Genomic DNA, 17,285 nt, shown 5'->3' on the forward strand with positions numbered 1-17,285 from the left:
CTATCGGCTAGATTTGTGATTTTTTTTCGATCTCTTGCTCCAGGGAATAATTCTGCCAGACTTTGATCCACTTCTAAATGTAACCCAATCATTGTGAAATGTAAAGGTTTACAGCACAGAGGGATGTCATTTAAGCCACTGTGGCTGTGCTGACTCTTTTTAAGAGCAATATGAAACTAATCCCATTGTCCAACCCTCTCCCAGTTGTTCTTATACAATTCCCCAGTGATGGGTATCAGTGACAAGGCTGGCACTAATTGTGTTTAGTTGCCCTTGGGAAGGCGATGGCAGACCTACCTTTTGAACCAGCAGCGAGCCTTGGGTATAGGTACATTTGGAGTGCTGCTAAGTGAGGAACTGCAGGACTTTGAACTGGTGCCAATCAAGCCAAAGCAATGTAAGTCCAAGTCAGGGTGGTATGCCGCTTGGAGAGGAATGTATCTGCAGTGGTGTTCCCATTCCTCAGCCTCAAGGTAATGGCTTTGGCAGATCCCTGTACCTCATTTGTAGGCCTAAGTGTTGCTAACCTCATGTGACTCCTCTGACTCCAGGCTCTGTTGCGGTTGCTTTCATCGTGTATCACGACATGGACTCCGTCCTTCACGGAGCACCCTACAAAAACAAGGAAACCAGCGAGAGATATGAGGAGGCCCAGCTACAGTCCAGGGTCATTTCAGCAGCTGTGGGATCCTCAGGCAACAACAAACTGTCTGTTGCTGTCAGCTTCAGCCTAAAGCATAAAGAGGTTTGTGGAGTTAAAGTGATCATTTCAAGACCACAACAGCAAGATCATGCAGTTAGATAGGGATTTGGACATTATTAGCTATCCCAAAGCACTCTCAATGAGTGTTATCGTTTGGAGGAATGCACTTGTAAGAGCTTTTGTGGCTTGCCATAGTTATGTGATGTCTTCTGCCGGACTTCCAGTTCAGAAAAGAGAAGACCAACCCCCACCCACCAAATGCAAAACATGCCCCAGGCCACATACAACATTCACAGGAGTGATGACCAAAAGTTCTGGTCAAAGGCAGACCTTGGTTTGAATTGAGATGCAGGAATTTCAGAAGTTTATCAGAGGGATGTGCTGTGTTGGGATAGTCACAGCTAAATTAAGAAAAGTATGGAGGATTTCAGTAAAAGACAAACTGAGGCAGGAGCTTCTTACAAGAGGAGTGGTGTGGACAGAGATAGAAATAAAAAGGATATTCCAGAGTTTAGGGTCCAGATACTTGAAAGCATGGTCAACGATGATGGGATTATACAAAACAGGAATATGTTAAAGGTTAGGATCAAAGGATTCTTTCCAAAAATATTTACCTGCCTCCAGGTGTATTTGGCCCATCAGTTTGTCCTATTTTTGCTTATGAGTCGGATATTATGCATAAAAGTGCTTTCCATGAATTAAATGCCACAATCCTATTCTAGTAGGATATCCAGATGTGAAACTGTACATTGTAGGGAGAGACTAATGTTTCGATGAAACCAAGGACATTTGAAGGGACACTGTCTTTCTCTGACACTGGGTCAATGGAATATTACAGGCTTTTGTGACATTCTGAGCATCACTTTGAGATTGGACATATCAGTGCCATTCAGAGTGAGTGCAGCATTATTGCAAACATCATCATCAGATCAGACATTAAACTGAGGCTCCTACCAGCCCCTGATGTAGCCTGAACGATCGAAGGCTAATTTTGATAGGGACCAAGGAACTACCCCCACTACTGTCCAAAGACCAATTATTATCCCTCAATTGCCCATTCTAATTATTTATCTCATTTCAGATGGTAGGATCTTGCTGTGGGCAAAGCAACTGCGACATTTCTTACGTGCCAACAGCAGCTAGGCTGTTAAAATTCAATGTTTAATGGAAAAAGGGGAACCTCTGAAAGCTCAGCACTCACAGCACGTATGCATCAGCTTAATTCAAAGCTAGTGTGGAGCTTCAGATTCAAAGTTCTCACTCAGCAGTGAAATGCCACCCAACTTATTGTTTGTCCTTATTTTTTCTTTAACTAAGCTCAGTGGTATCAATGGTCCTGGGAATCTGAATGGCCAGTAGCTGTTGAAGTGCTCCTCAACCCAGCCATCTGCAATGCATGGTTCCAGCAAACAAAAAAGTACCACTCAAAAGTTGTTCTGACAAATAATGGGCTGGCTTTCTTCTTCCACAGGATACCTCCGTTGGTTGGAAGAGGCTATGTGCCTACTGGATGCACACGAAGAATGGAGGCCACTGGTCTCCAAGTGGCTGTAAGTTGGTGGGCTCCAATGACACGCACACCACATGTCAATGTGATCACTTGTCCAGTTTTGCGATTTTGATGGCCTTTAGCGAAGAGGTAAGTGTTCTTTCTTCCCTTTCTCTGCTCTCTACCCCTTTATCTTCTCGTTGAGAAATAAATATGGGCACATACGAGAAGCTGAGAAACTCGCAAGCACACAAATAAAATAACAGCCGATGCTACCTGAGGATTCAGCTTACTTACAATGGTTAATGGGAACTCTACATTCAGCAGATAATGCCCAAGATTTCTGGGGAGAAACCTTTGACAGTGCAACAAAAATATATCAGAAATCTAACTTACCACTTATTCATCCAATCCTAGAGTATGGAAGTTGGATGGGACCTTTACATTGCAAGAGACATAAAGAATATCGCAGCAATACAGAGACATACCGGAAGCTTGTGCACAAACCAGTCTGAGAGATACACCAGTGTGCACATTTTTATTCCAGGATTTGGAATGGAAAGCACTACAGCAAAGGAGGGAGAAAAGAACACTAACCGGGTCCTGTACAGTTTGGAATGGTTCAGTGAGAATTGACAGAAACAAGCCCCTGATGCCCTCCAATAATTACAAAACACAAGTTAGCCATCTACACAGAGCATAAATACCAATGTATATAGAGAATGTTTCAATTCAACAAAACAGGTGACAATCATTCGCTGATTCATTCTGTAGGGCATTCCCTGCCAATCAGAATCAAACTGCTTTTTAAAAAATTTAAACAAACCGGCTGTTCACTGTCAATCATCATTAGTTGGTGGTTTACCCCTGGTAACGCCTCCACTAATTAGAATCAGTTCACCAACCAATCAGCCCTCTCGCAATTTCTATGTTGGTTTCTCCCCCTTGAATTGGTATTCTTGTGAATGGTCCTGGTGAGTGCAAGATAAAAATCTTCAACAAAACATGTCTTTTTACAATAATATTCAAACACTATTTGTTTCCCAGACACTGTTCTCAACAACATTTCTTCCCAAGGAAAGCCCCTTCGTTGAACAAGCTGCCAAAGGAAACAAACATAGCCCTTCAAAATCTTCAAGACCCAATTTCAGATTATTTCTACTTAAAAACATTCATTATCAGAATGACCAGCTCAGGAAGTCATGTCTCATTTAGCCAGAGTGATCCATATAAATGTTGACAGAGTGCTGACGTCTGTCAGTGGTGCTGACACAGCTAGTGCAGAGACAGAATACATTGAAGCTCCAATGCGGATGAACATATTGGCAGAGCTGGGACAGAGTCCAGGAGCCAGAAATGGAATAGAGTTGCTTAGCCCTTTAGACAAGTGATGAAAGAACATCAACAGGAAATTGCAAAGAAATGAGTTATGTCTGATTAATTTATCTGCTGAAATGTCTCTGCCCTTTTCTGGAGTCAATGTTTGATTTCTGTTCTTAGGAAAGCCATAGGGAGAGCAAAAGGGGCAGAAACACAACAATGCAGGTCACCACCTCTTTGCCATAGAATCCCTAAAGTGTGGAAACAGGCCACTCGGCCCAACAAGTCCACACTGCCTCTCCAAAGACCATCCCACCCAGGCCCATTATCCTACCCCGATTACCAATGTCTAACCCACCTAACCTAAACATCCCTGGGCGCTATGGGCAATGTAGTAATTCAGCCTACCCGGCATGTCTTTGGACTGTGGAAGGAAACCAGAGCACAACCATGCAGACACAGAGAGAATGTGCAAACTGCACACAGACAGTTGCCTGAGGGTGGAATCAAACCTAGGTCCCTGGCACTGTGAGGCAGCAGTGCTAACCACTGAGCCATCGTACTGTCCTTTGGATTGACTGCATATATTGAGCCTGTGGGCAGGGTCCCAATCATTGATGTCAGCATTGTTGAGCAAATGCAGAACCACAGAAAATAGGACTAGGAGAAGGCCATTCAGCTCTTTGAGCCTGAACCACCATTCTATATGATCATGGCTGATCATAATCCCGGTTCTCGTTCCTGCTTTCTCCGCACTCCCTTTGATCCCTTTAGCCGTAAGAACCATGCCTAACTCCTTCTTGAAAGCATTCAGAATTTTGACCTCAACCATTTTATTTGGCAGAGAATTCCATTGACTTGCCACTGCCTCGGTGAAGTAATTTCTCCTCATCTACCTCTAAATAGCACACCCATATCCTTAGACTCCCCTGGTCTGGATTCCCAGGTATTCAGGAACATCCCTCCTGTGTTTACCCTGTATAGTCTTGTTGGAATTTCATAGGTTTCTATGAGATCTCCATTCATTCTTCAAAACTCATGGGAATATAGTTCCTATCTGATTAAGTCTCTCTTCACAAGTCATGTAGTGATACAAGCAAAAACTTGTTGGCCCCATGGGAGTAGGTCAGTCCTGGTAGACAGCAATATCAACACAAAGCCATGAGTCTTGACCATTTGAACCTCACATGAAGAATTAGCATCAATGATGTTTGAGCAGGAAGGATATCGGAAGGCCTGTAAATCTTTACTTAAGCTTAATAGACAGTGAAGAAGGTCACCTAATATTACAATGGGATCTTGATCAATTAGGCTAATGGACCGAGGTGTGGCAAATGGAATTTAATTTTGATAAATGCGATGTTGCATTTTGGTAAGACAAACAAGGGCAGGATAGTTTATGGTAGGGCCCTGGGGAATGTTGTTGAACACAGACAACTAACGGTTCAGGTCCAGAGTTCCTCAAAAGTTGTGTCACAGGTAGACAGGGTGATGAAGAAGGTGTTTGACATGCTTGCCTTTATTGCTTAGACTATTGAGTATGGGAGGTGAACATTATGTTGAGCTTGTATAGAATGTTGGTGAGGCCACATTTAGAGTACTGTGTGGAGCTCTGGTTGCCCTACAATTGGAAAGATATTATTAAATTGGAGAAGCAGTAGAAACGATTTATAAGGGTGTCACCAGGACTGAAGGTCCTAAGTCATAAAGAGATGTTGGATAGACTCGGACTTTTTTCACTGGAGCTTATGAGGTTTAACAGTGACCTTCTCGGGATTTATACAAGATGGGGAAGAGGGGGTGCCTAGTTACAGTGGAGAGTGAAGGTCTTTTCCCCAAGGTAGCAGAGTTCAAAACCAAAGGGGATAACTTTAAAGTGAGAAGAGAAAGATTTAAAAGGGACCTGAGGGGAAACCTTTTCACACAGACGGTGTTTTATATATGGAATGAACCACCAGAGGAAGCAATAGATGCAGGTATGATTACAGCAGTTAAAAGACATTTGGTCATGAACATGAATAGGAAAGGTTTAGGGGGATATGGACCAAACCCAGGAAAATGGGACCAGTCTAGTTCGAGGAAATCTGATCAGCATGGACAGGTTGCACTGAAGGGTCTGTTTCTGCGCTGTATGACTCCCCACTGAGCCATTCTGACATTGGTCACTTCTTATCCATTCAGTTACAGGATTATTCCGATAAGCCACTGACTGTAATCACGTTCATCGGAATCCCAATATCTCTGGTGTGTCTCGCACTGGCGATCGGCACCTTTGTCTTCTGCTCGCAGGCTCAGAATGCTATAACGGCCACTCACACGCAACTCTGCATCAGCCTCTTCCTGGCGGAGTTGCTCTTCATAATGGGCATTGACAAAACCGGAAACCAGGTAGGAGACACTGCCAGAGGACGAGGGGCAAATTGGCTAATTCGGAAAGTCTCCAACAGCAGCCGTGGTTTTAGAGTTGTGTGCCGAATGAGTAAACACCTCAATGTGATTGCAGTGATTGTGTGGACAGACTGGGGTTGTTTTCCTTGGAGCAGAGACACTAGTGGGAAATATAATAGAGACATAAAAAAATTATAATTATAAAGGCTAGAAAGAAGAGCGTTTTCCCCTTGGCGGACCAGAGGCACAGATTAAGATAAGGGGTGGTGGAGAAATTTTAGAGGAGATGTGAGGAATTTTTTTTTCACACAGAGGGTAGTAGGAATCTGGAACTCACTGCCCTTAGTAGAAACCTTCAGAACATTTAGTAAGTATTTAGATGCACACTTGCAGTGCCAAGTTATACCAGGCTATGGTCCAAACATTGGAAAACAAGATTAGAATAGTTAGAGATAATAGGAACTGCAGATGCTGGAGAATCCAAGATAACAAAGTGTAGAGCTGGATGAACACAACAGGCCAAGCAGCATCTTAGGAGCAGAATATTTAGGTGTTTGTTTGTTTTTGTCTGGTGCGTAATCAATGGGCTGAAGTGTTTTTTTCCTGTTCTGTAATTCACAAGAGTATTATTATTCAAACACATCATCAAGTCATGAAGGTTATTTCGGGAATGAAAAGAACAGAAAAGAAATCTGATGGATCTGACGGCCTTTACAGTGATTTGACTGTAGAAAGACATAGTTTGGGACCTGAATATTGACGTGCACAACACTCTTAGAGAGGAAAGGGGAAAGCCACTGAACATAATTTATTTAGATTTCCAGAGGCCTTTGACAAGGTGCTGTTAGGAGGCTGATAAGTAATATTTGGGCAAGGCACAAGCGTAATAGAGGATTGGCCAACTAGCAGTAGGTAGAGAGTGGGGATAAAGGGTCGGCAGCCAACGAATAATGGAATTCTGCAGAGGTTAGTGTTGGCACAATAATCATACTCATTATACATTAACGATCTAGAAAAAGGAATTAAGGGCATTGTTGCTAAGTTTGCAGATCACACAAAGATGGATGGTAGGGACAAGTCATGTTGAAGAACCAGGGTGGCTGCAGAAGGACTTGGACAGGTTAGGAGAGTGGGCAAGGAAATGGCAGATGGAATACAATATGGGAAAGTGCGGGGGAAAGCACTTGGGGAGGCAGAATAGAGGTGTCTATTTTCTAAATGGGGAATGGCTTTAGAAATCTGAAGCGTAGAAGAACTTGAGAATCCTAGTTCAGGATTTACTTAAGGCTAGCATGCAAGTTGAATTGGCAGTTAGAAAGGCAAATGCAATGTTAGCATTCATTTTGAGAGGGTTAGAAAACTAGCGCAGAGATTTACTACAGGGCTGTGTAAGGCTCTGGTCAGACCACATTTGGAACACTGTGGGCAGTTCTGGGCCCCGTACCCAAGGAAGGATGGCCAGGGATGAAGGGTTTGTCACAAGAGAAGTTGTTCAGGTCTTTGGATTTGTACTCAATGGAATTTAGACAGATGAGGGGGAATCTCTGAAACTTACAAAATGGACTTGGGAAAGATGTTTACACTACTAGGAGAGACTAGGCCCCAAGGGCACAGCCTCAAGGTGAAGGGACAACCCTTTAGAACAAAGATGAGGAAGAATTTCCCCAGTCAGAGAGTAGTCAATCTGTGGAACTCATAGCCATAGGATGCTGTAGAGGCCAAGTCACTGAGTGTATTTAAGAGCGAGATTGATAAGATCTTGATTAGTAAGGTGATTAAGGATAATGGGGGGAAGGCAGGAGAATGGGGTTGAGAAATATTTTAGCCATGATCAAATGGTAGAGCAGACTTGATGGGCTGGATGGCCGAATTCTACCACAACATCTTATGAAACAGAAGCTCAGAAAAAGAGAAGGCCTGGTTCTTAATCAATGATCATGTTAATACAAGACAGGGATAACCTAAGTTCAGGAAACTGGGCTGTAGAAGTGGGCTGAGATGTGATAAAGCAAGAAGTCACTTGTGGGAGTGATGTACAGACCCCTTAATCCTACCCACACGATAGGGTGGAGATTTAAGAAATAAATACTGGGAGCTTGTCAGAACTGCAAAGCAATGGGCATATTTTAATCATCACACGGACTAGAAATGTCGGCTGAACAATGATAACATGGTTGAGGTTTTGCGAGAATGGTTTCAGGATAGTTTCTGAGAACTACAGTGGATACAAACAAACAGCAGCTTTTGATGTACCTGATATCATATAATGAGATGGAATTAATTAATAAACCCAGCGAAGGAACTCTGAGATAGCAGTGATCATATTATGATCGAATTTAACAATTTTAGGGATAAAAGCACGGGACCAGGAAACTTAAATAAGGGGATGAAAGCATGAACTGGCAAATTAGATCACTGCAAATGCAGTGGCAGACAGTTGAGAGGATATTTCAGAGTAAACAGAGTAAAAATCCAAGACCAACCCTTTGTGGATAGTTAAAAGTATTAATAATAGTCTTAAAGTTAAAGATAAAGTACATAGTTATGCAAAGATGGGTGAAAGGTCAGAAGATATGAAAAAAACAAAGAATCACTAAAGTATTGATAAACAGCAAAAATTACAGTACCAGAGAAACCCAGTTGGAAATCTGAGTTAACACACATAGGGTGAGTGTGAGGAACAATATAGAGACAAAGGAGCTGGCAGATGAATTGGTTAAAGATTTGGCATCAGCATTCTCTATAGAAGACAGAAGTAACATCCCAGAAAGAGGTGTAGATCAAGAAAAGGAAGGAAGAAAAGAACTCAGGAAAATTAAAATCACCACAGAAATGGAACTGTAAAATTGTTGAAACTGAGGGCTGACAAATCCATAGGTCCTGATGGACTTCTTCCTCAATTCTTAAACAAAGGGGTTTGTGAGATCTTGTTGCACTGTCATAATATTGCAAAACTCCCCGGATTAGAACATCACATTAGATTGGAAAATAGCAAATGTAACTCGTCTATTCAAAAGGGGATGAAGACAGTAAGCAGGAAATTACAGGTGACTTGGAGGAAGGGACTGAAGGTACAGTTGCTAAATTTGCTGGCGACATTAATTAGTCAGCAAAATAAGTTATGACCATCACGTCTGTATGATGTGGGAAAATGTAAAATGGTCCATTCTGGCAGTAGGATTAAATGGAGAGAGACTGTCGATCTATCAGATGCAGAACGGTCATAGTGTCCCCTTGATTTAATCACATAAGTATAATATGCAGGGACAGCAAGTAATTAGGAACTTTAATAGAATGTTATTGGTGCTGCAACAGGAATTAATGACGGAAATAGGGATGTTATCGTTCAGTTATGTAGGGCACTTGTTGACACCAAATCTGGAAGTTTGTATACAAGAGATAATAGGAACTGCAGATGCTGGAGAATCTGAGATATACAAGGTGCAGAGCTGGATGAACACAGCAGGCCAAGCATCATCAGAGGAGCAGAAATTTTTTCCCCAAGAGACAGAACAAATGTTTCTCCTTCAATATTCAAAGTTTGGCCATATTCAGATCATGATGAATTAAGTGATTCTGTCAAACCTTGACATGAGGTTTTGGTAAGTTTTCATAGCTCTGCAGTTCGTTCCCCTTTTACCGGCTCTGCCCTCCCACAGCCCGAAACCTCAGCTACCACAACATTGCTCCTCCGCACGGAGACACCGATGTGGCCCTGGTCCTCTGGTGCTGCTTGGCCTGCTGTGCTCATCCAGCTCTGTACCTTGTATATCTCAGTTTGGATACAATATTGGTCTCCTACTGGAAAGAAGGCTGTAGTTGCATTGGAAGCGGTTTGTGGAAGATTTACTAGACTAATATCTGGGGGTCGGCAGGTTGTCCTGTAAGGAAAGGTTGGACCCATCAGTCTCGTATTTACTGGATTCTAGAAGAGTAAGAGATGATTTAATTGTAACATTTAATATCCTGAGGTCCCTCGACATGGTGGACGTGGAGAGGACATTTCCTCTTATGGGAGAATCTAGAAGTAAGGTTCAGTCTTTAAAAACAGATTGTCACCCAGTTAAGACTGAGATAAGGCAAAAGTTTTCCTGTTATGCTCGTAAGTCTTTGGAACCGACTTCTTGTCAGGGTGAGGTGCTGCTTGTTGGGCTTAGGTTGAGATTTATTGGAAAAGTATCAGAGGCCAAGGATACAAATGTCAGCGTGGAAATGAAACAGAAAATTAAAGTAGGCAGGCAAACAGCAGATCTGGTTCAAATTTCTGCACTGAATGGAGGGTGTTCCACAAAAGCAGGCCTTTGGCCTGCTCAAATGTACAGGAAACAATTCTCTGAGCAGTGAAAACAGTAAATTCAAAGAATTATGAGTAATTGCTGATTTGTTGGAAGGTTGTCTTTTCACCTTGGACATTGAGAGCGAAAAGGCACATAAAAAGGGCAGATATTTCATTTTGTATACTGAAAGTGCTACCGGAAAGGGTGATTAAGCGATGGAGTAGATATCACAATGGAACAGTTGGTTCGGAAGAAAATCTATGAGGGAAAGCTATTTTAGTTCCAAATCACTTTGCTGAGATGATATAAAATTATTTTGTGCCAATTAAAGCAATACACTGTCAGCATTTTTATTTGTGGTTATGCATATGCAGAAGAGATTTTTAACACCGCATTTAGCTTCATATTTTGATGGTAAATTAAGCATACCAAATTTCCTCACAGCTACTCAGTTGGAGGAGCAAAAAGCCAATCTGACATGCTGGCATACTTTGTACAGCTAGGATATTGACTGATCGTACTGAAATAGGGCTGATCAATTCTAAATTGTTTCAACTTAGCAGTAAAATCAGAAAATCCAAACAACGTTCTGAATGCAGAAACGAGACCAGACAAATGTCTCGTCATTCATTCACCTCTATTGCTCTCTCATTGCTAACTTTACGTTGAGGGCAAAGGACCAAGTAACCAATTCGCTTGGGTCTGCAGCTAGGTTTGTGCACTGCATTGTTAAAAATGACTAGAAGTATTTAAACACCATTTGGCTTTTACTTGCCATGGTTATTGAAAACTTTAAAAGAAAAATTGCTCCTTTTTTGTACACAGGGCTGCAGTTTCTTTGACCTAGTACATATTGAAATTACAACAACACTAATTTCTGTCAGTCTTAACAATGGCATCATAAGATTCCAAAGAGATTTGGAACAATGTTCTTCTGGATGAAGGGACCGGGGGCATTCTGGCAAAGTTTGCCGATGATATGAAGCTAGGTGGATAGGCAGGTAGTACTGAGGAGGTGGGATAGCTGCAGAAAGATTTAGCGAGTTTATGAGAGCCAGGAAATGGCTGATGAAATTCAATGTGAGTAAATGTGAGGTTTTGCACTTTGGGAAAAAGAATACAGGCAGGGACTATTTTCTAAATGGTGAGAAAATTTGTAAAGCAGAAGTACAAAGGGATCTGGGAGTGTTGGTCCAGGATTCTCTAAAGGTTAACTTGCAGGTAGAGTCCATGATTAAGAAAGCGAATGTAATGTTGTCGTTTATCTCAAGAGGATTGGAACATAAAAGCAGCAATGTGCTTCTGAGGCTTTATAAGGCTCTAGTTAGACCCCATTTAGAATACTGTGTCCAATTTTCGGCCCCACACCTCAGGAAGGACATACTAGCCCTGGAGCATGTCCAGCGGAGATTCACACGGATGATCCCTGGAATGGTAGGTTTAACATATGATGAACGGCTAAGGATCCTGAGATTGTATTCATTAGAGTTTAGAAAGTTGAGGGGAGATCTAATAGAAACTTACAAGATAATGTATGGTTTAGAAAGGGTGGACACTAGGAAGTTGTTTTCGTTAGGCGGGGAGACTAGGACCCGTGGGCACAGCCTTAAAATTCGAGGGGGTAAATTTAAAACTGAAATGAGACGACATTTCTTCAGCCAGAGAGTGGTGGGCTCGTGGAATTCATTGCCACGGAGTGCAGTGGAGGCCGGGACGTTGGATGCCTTCAAGGCAGAGATCAACAAATTCTTGATCTCACAAGGAATCAAGGGCTACAGGGAGAATGCAAGGAAGTGGAGTTGAAATGCCCATCAGCCATGATTTAAATGGCGGAGTGGACTTGATGGTCCAAATGGCCTTACTTCCACTCCTATGTCTTATGGTCTTATAATGTCCTAATGTTAAAGTCAGCATGAACAATTGAGGCCCAAACTTGCATACTCACGCAGCGCTTGATTAATCATTCTTTCTCTTTACCAAATTGTTATTTATTTGCTTCAAGCAATCAAAATTGAAAGTCTGAAGATATCAAGCCCTCACTTTCAATATTTAACATACATGGTTTTAAACATGCACAACTTTTGATGAAAGTAATTGAGCAACATTTGTCTGTCTAAAGATAAAGAATCCAACTTGGGCCCCAGCTATTTATAATCTGTACTAAATACTTGGATGCAGGGAAAGAAATTACCAAAGCCAAATTTGCAGATGATTTGAAAATAGGTGGGAAGGTAAGTTACAATGGAGAAATAAGAAATTAACCAATAGATATGGATAGATTAGGGGAATGGGCCAAAATTTGACAGATGAATTTTAACTTAGACGAGTGTGAAGTTTTCTATTTTGGATGGAGGAATGGAGAGAGTGCTTTGATGCAGAGGGATCTGAGTGTCTTTCCGCATGAATCCCAGAAAACTAATATGCCAGTACAGCAGGTCATAAGGAAGGCAAATTGAATTTTGGCATTTATTGCTGAAGAATTGGAGTATAAGGAAGTATTGCAGCAACTGTACAATACAGTGAGGCCACACCTTGGAGTATTGCTATATAATTGTAGCCTCCTTACTTAACGTAGTATGTAGTTGTATTGGAGGCAGTTCAGAAAAGTTTCACTCAATTGATTCCAGAGTTTGGGGTTTCTTATGAACAGAGATTGTGTTCACTACAATTTGGGAAATTGAGAGGAGATCGAACTGTGACATACAAAATAGACATAGAGAGGATCTTTCCACATGGGGGACAATCTAGAATCAAAGACCATAGTTTTAGGAAAAGGGGTTAGCAGAATTAAAACAGTGATGAGGTGGAATTACTTCTCTCAAAGAGTTGTAGATCTGTGGAATTCACTCACCCTGAATATGGTTAATGCTGGAACATTGAGGAGGAGACAGAGAGATTTTTAATGAGTAATGGGTGAATGGTTATGAAGAGTAGGCAGGAAAGTGGAGTTGAGGCCACAATAGGATCAGCTATGATTGTACTGAATACCAGAACAGGCTCAAGGGCTAAATTCTATACTCTGGCTCCTAGTTCTTACATTCTTACTTTGCCCAGTTCATCCTAGTTTAAAAGTAAATGTGCTGTAATGGACGATTTAGGTGTGGCTCTTCTTGTGACGAATGCCCGCATGGTGGAGGAATCTCACACTTTTAACTGTTCATGGTTATAGACCCTCAGAAAATCACACTTAAATTGAGAGAGTATTATTAAATTGGAGATGGTTCAGAAAAGATTTACCAGGATATTGCTGGGAATGGAGTGTTTGGGTGATGAAAATAAGCTGGATAGGCCGGGACTTCTTTCACTGGAGTATAGGGGGTTAAGGGGTGGCCTTCTCGGGATTGATGAAATCATGAGGGATACAGATAAGATGAATAGCAAAGGTCTTTTCCCTAGGAAGAGGAAATTCAAAACTAGGGAGTGTACTTTTAAGATGAGAGGAGAAATATTTATAATGGACTTGAGGGGCAACTTTATATATACTTGTTTGCAAGTATAATTATAACAATTAAAAGGCATTTAAATAATGGCATGAATAGGAAAGGTTTGGAGGGATATGGGTCAAACACAAGCGAGTGGGACTAGTTTAATTTGGGAATGTGGTTTGCATGGACAAAGGGTCTGTTTCCATGCTGCATGACTCTATGACTCTATGCTGGCTTGATGGAAGCTCTAGACTTTAAGAAGCAGATTGAAAGGAGGCAAGAGAGGTAGACAAACAAAGATTTAGACAGGGAATTCCTGAATATGATCGCGGCTGATCTGATTATGGCCTTAATTTCCACTTTGTTGCTGACCTTTCGTGGCCTCTTATTGCCTTGTTCATCAAGGATCTAATTATTTCTCACCTTGAAAATAGTCAATGACCCCATCTCCACTGTTCATGATCCAATTTATTTTTAATCATTCAAGAGATAAGAGTGATCTTTTGTTTTATTTGTTCGTGGGATGTGAGCATCACTGGCTAAGCCAGTATTTATTACCCAGCCCCAAATGCTGCTGCAGTCCATGTGGTATAGAGATGGTGCTGCTGGAGAGAAAATTCCTTGATTTTGACCTAGTAATCCAGAAGGAACAGTGATATATTTCCAAGTCAGGATGACGAGTGTCTTGGAGGAGAATTTGCAGGGTCTGTGACTGTCCCTGTCAATCCAGATGGTAAAGGTGCTGTAGGAGAAGCATGGGTGAGTTTCGGCAGTGCATATTGTGGATACTACACAGCACTACTACTGAGCGGAAGTGGAGGCAGTGAATGGGGTACCAATCAAATGGACTGCTTTGTCCAGAATATCAAGCTTCTTGAGTGTCATTGGAACTGGACCCATCCAGAGAATTGGAGAATATTTCATCACACATCTGATGTATGCTTCGTGAATAGTGGACAGACTTTGAAGAGTCAGGAGGTGAGTTGCTCACCTCAGAATACCTAGGTTTGGGCCCACCCTGTAGTCACAGTAGTTTTGTAGCTGGTCCAGTTTGGTTTCTGGTCAATGGTAAGCCCCTGAATGCTGATGTTGAAGAATCCAGTGACAATGATGCCACTAAATGCCAAGGGGAGATAGATTCTGTCTTGTTGGAGAATTGATTTGACTAGTTAAGGTTGGTGTTGCCTTGAGCCCAGTATACTGAGGACTGACCTGGTCAATGTTTGATGGATACTTAGAAATAGAGAGATTTTGTTGCAGGTAACCATTCAGCCACTGTATCCATGCCGGCTGAAAGCAAACAATCCAGGCGAATCACACCTTCCAGCTCATAGCCTGTAGCCCTCTGGGTTATGCCACCTCAAAAGCATAATCAAACATTTTCCTTTCAGTCATGACACAGAAGGATTGCTGAAAGTAGTGTTTAAAATATTCAATAAGATAGCTGTGGAGAAATTATTTTCTTTGGGACTGCAATAAAGCGCAGTCCCAGAGACTTGAGATGAGCCAGGCCATGTAGGAGGAAAATTAGGAAGCAGTTCATCGCATGAATGGTCAGAGCCTTCAGGAATTCTATCCCTAAAAATTAAGTGGACGTTGCTGAACAAGTGGAGCTTTCACGACTGAAAGTGATAGTTCTTCTGCAGGTAACAAGGAATATGGGGCAAAGGCAGGTATTTGGAGTTGAGAGACAGGATAACACCAGTCAATCGATGTGACTGGCAGGGTAGGCTTGGATGGTTGAATAGCTTCTGTGTGTTCCTACTTTGGGTTTTTACCTATTGGTTTTTGTTTTCAGAAGGTGTGTGGCATCATAGCAGGATGTCTGCATTATTTGTTCCTTACGGCTTTTGCTTGGATGAGCTTGGAGACATTGCAGCTTCACCTCATGGTTAGGAACTTGAAGAACCTGAGGGTATTCCATTCCAGTAACATTGGGAGGTATATCTACCCATTGGGATATGGGCCTCCCGCACTGATCGTGGTCGTTTCTGCAGCCGCTTCCCCCAACGGATACGGATCACACAGACAGTAAGCTGCTTCTGATATCTCCTCTGTCCTGCTGCGACGATATAGCCAAGTATTTATAGCTTCGATAGTTGCTGTTTTGCCAGAAGACCCTGCAAACAGTGGCGCAGGCAGCCTCAGATCACTACTGCCTCGCTGAAATAAGGTAAGGGATGCGCCAAGCCCAGCTTTACCAGGGAACGCACCAGCCTGGTGCTTCCTGTTTCTCAAAGGAACCGCTCTAACTATGCCAAGGGGCAGAGGGGGCAGCTGTGTTGAGCACCCAAACCATGTCTACACAACAGTGATTGAGGACTGCTCCAATTACCATTTCAACAGGCAACATCCTCTCTGAGGTGAATCAGAATAGAGATCTGAGAGGTCAAAAATGCATCAGCCCAGACCCCGCATGCTCACAGTTTTAATGAGTATCGATTTTTGAATTCAAACCAACTTACCTCGATATGTTTCCTTCTGATTTCCAGCTGCTGGTTACTGGTAGAGAATGGGTTTGTCTGGAGCTTCTTGGGACCTGTCTATCTGATCATTTTGGTAATTCTGTTTCAGTATAATCTATCATACACATGGTATTGTTTACTGTTAAACCTGATGACATTTTACAATGAGGTTCACAAGCCAGCAGGAAAGCTCACTGCCCACATTGATGTACACTTGTATTTCAGCAGCTCTTTTGTACTTATTAATTGATCTATGGAGGTGTGGTGTCTTATCTCTGAGAGTGAAGGTGTGGGTTCAACTCTCAACATGAACACAAAATCTACGCTTACACTCCAGTGCAGCAGTGAGGAAGAGATGCACTGCCAGAGATTCTGCATTTTGGATGGCATGTTGAACCAAAGCCCTATATCTTTCCACCTCCCCACACCCACCAACATTCCCCGCCCAACCCCCACAAACCCTTTAACTAATGTACAATATCCCTTGGCATTACTGTGAGACTGCTGGAGAATTTTCCTCAGTGTCTGGGGCAACATTTATCCTTTCACTGAAATGTACTATCTATAATAGCACTGTCTTTGGGAGTTTGCATGCACAAATTAACTGCAATTTCCCCCATATTACAACAATGACTACATTAGCAAATAATTAATTGGCTGCAAAGAACAAAGAAAGATTTTAAAAATAGGCAAGAAGCACAACTTTTTTTACACAGAGAGTGGTTTGTGCGTGGAATGAACTTCCAGAGGAAGAGGTAGATGCAGGTACAGTTACAACACTTAAAAGACATTTAGAAACGTGCATGAATGAGAAAAGTTTGGAGGGAAATGGGCCAAGTGTAGGCAGGGGAGACTAGCTTAATTTGGGATTATGGTCGGCATGGACCGGTTGGACCAAAGTGTCTATTTTCGTGCTGTACGACTCGATGACTTTGGGACAGCCTAAGATCACAAAAGGTGCTATATTAATGCACCTGTCTTCTTTGAGTTAACATTTATAATCTTCATTTTTAAATTCCGTGTTGTTTAATTCGCGCCAGGCATTTAAAAGTCCATTTTGAAAAGGCCAAAATTTCAGGGGTGTTTTTTGTTTTGAGAAGGAACAGATGAAGTTACCTATAGCAAGAAGGCTCAAATGAAAGTAAGGACTGGGGAAGCAAGAAGGAAAGAAAAAAATAGAACATATAGTGATTACGAAAGGAACAGTTAAGGCTGTTT

General features: G+C 42.0%; 1 protein-coding gene and 1 long non-coding RNA gene across 7 annotated transcripts in view; one reads left to right on the forward strand and one right to left on the reverse strand.

Annotated features, from left to right (window-relative positions):
- LOC125447392 (adhesion G protein-coupled receptor E3-like) overlaps positions 1–17,285 on the forward strand; it is a 74,581-nt gene that overhangs the window by 43,236 nt on the left and 14,060 nt on the right. For all 5 annotated transcript variants that reach the window (XM_059640034.1, XM_059640032.1, XM_059640030.1 and 2 more), the window contains 5 exons: positions 552–745; positions 2,175–2,342; positions 5,694–5,900; positions 15,401–15,633; positions 16,095–16,161. In XM_059640034.1, the coding sequence (XP_059496017.1) occupies positions 552–745; positions 2,175–2,342; positions 5,694–5,900; positions 15,401–15,633; positions 16,095–16,161 (869 nt within the window). The remainder of the gene's footprint in view (positions 1–551; positions 746–2,174; positions 2,343–5,693; positions 5,901–15,400; positions 15,634–16,094; positions 16,162–17,285) is intronic.
- The window catches only part of LOC132206349 (uncharacterized), an 84,907-nt gene that overhangs the window by 37,169 nt on the left and 30,453 nt on the right, over positions 1–17,285 (reverse strand). The gene's annotated exons all lie outside the window — the stretch shown is intronic.

The sequence above is a fragment of the Stegostoma tigrinum genome, chromosome 35 (genome assembly GCF_030684315.1).
Source record: "Stegostoma tigrinum isolate sSteTig4 chromosome 35, sSteTig4.hap1, whole genome shotgun sequence".
Lineage (NCBI taxonomy): Eukaryota > Metazoa > Chordata > Chondrichthyes > Orectolobiformes > Stegostomatidae > Stegostoma > Stegostoma tigrinum.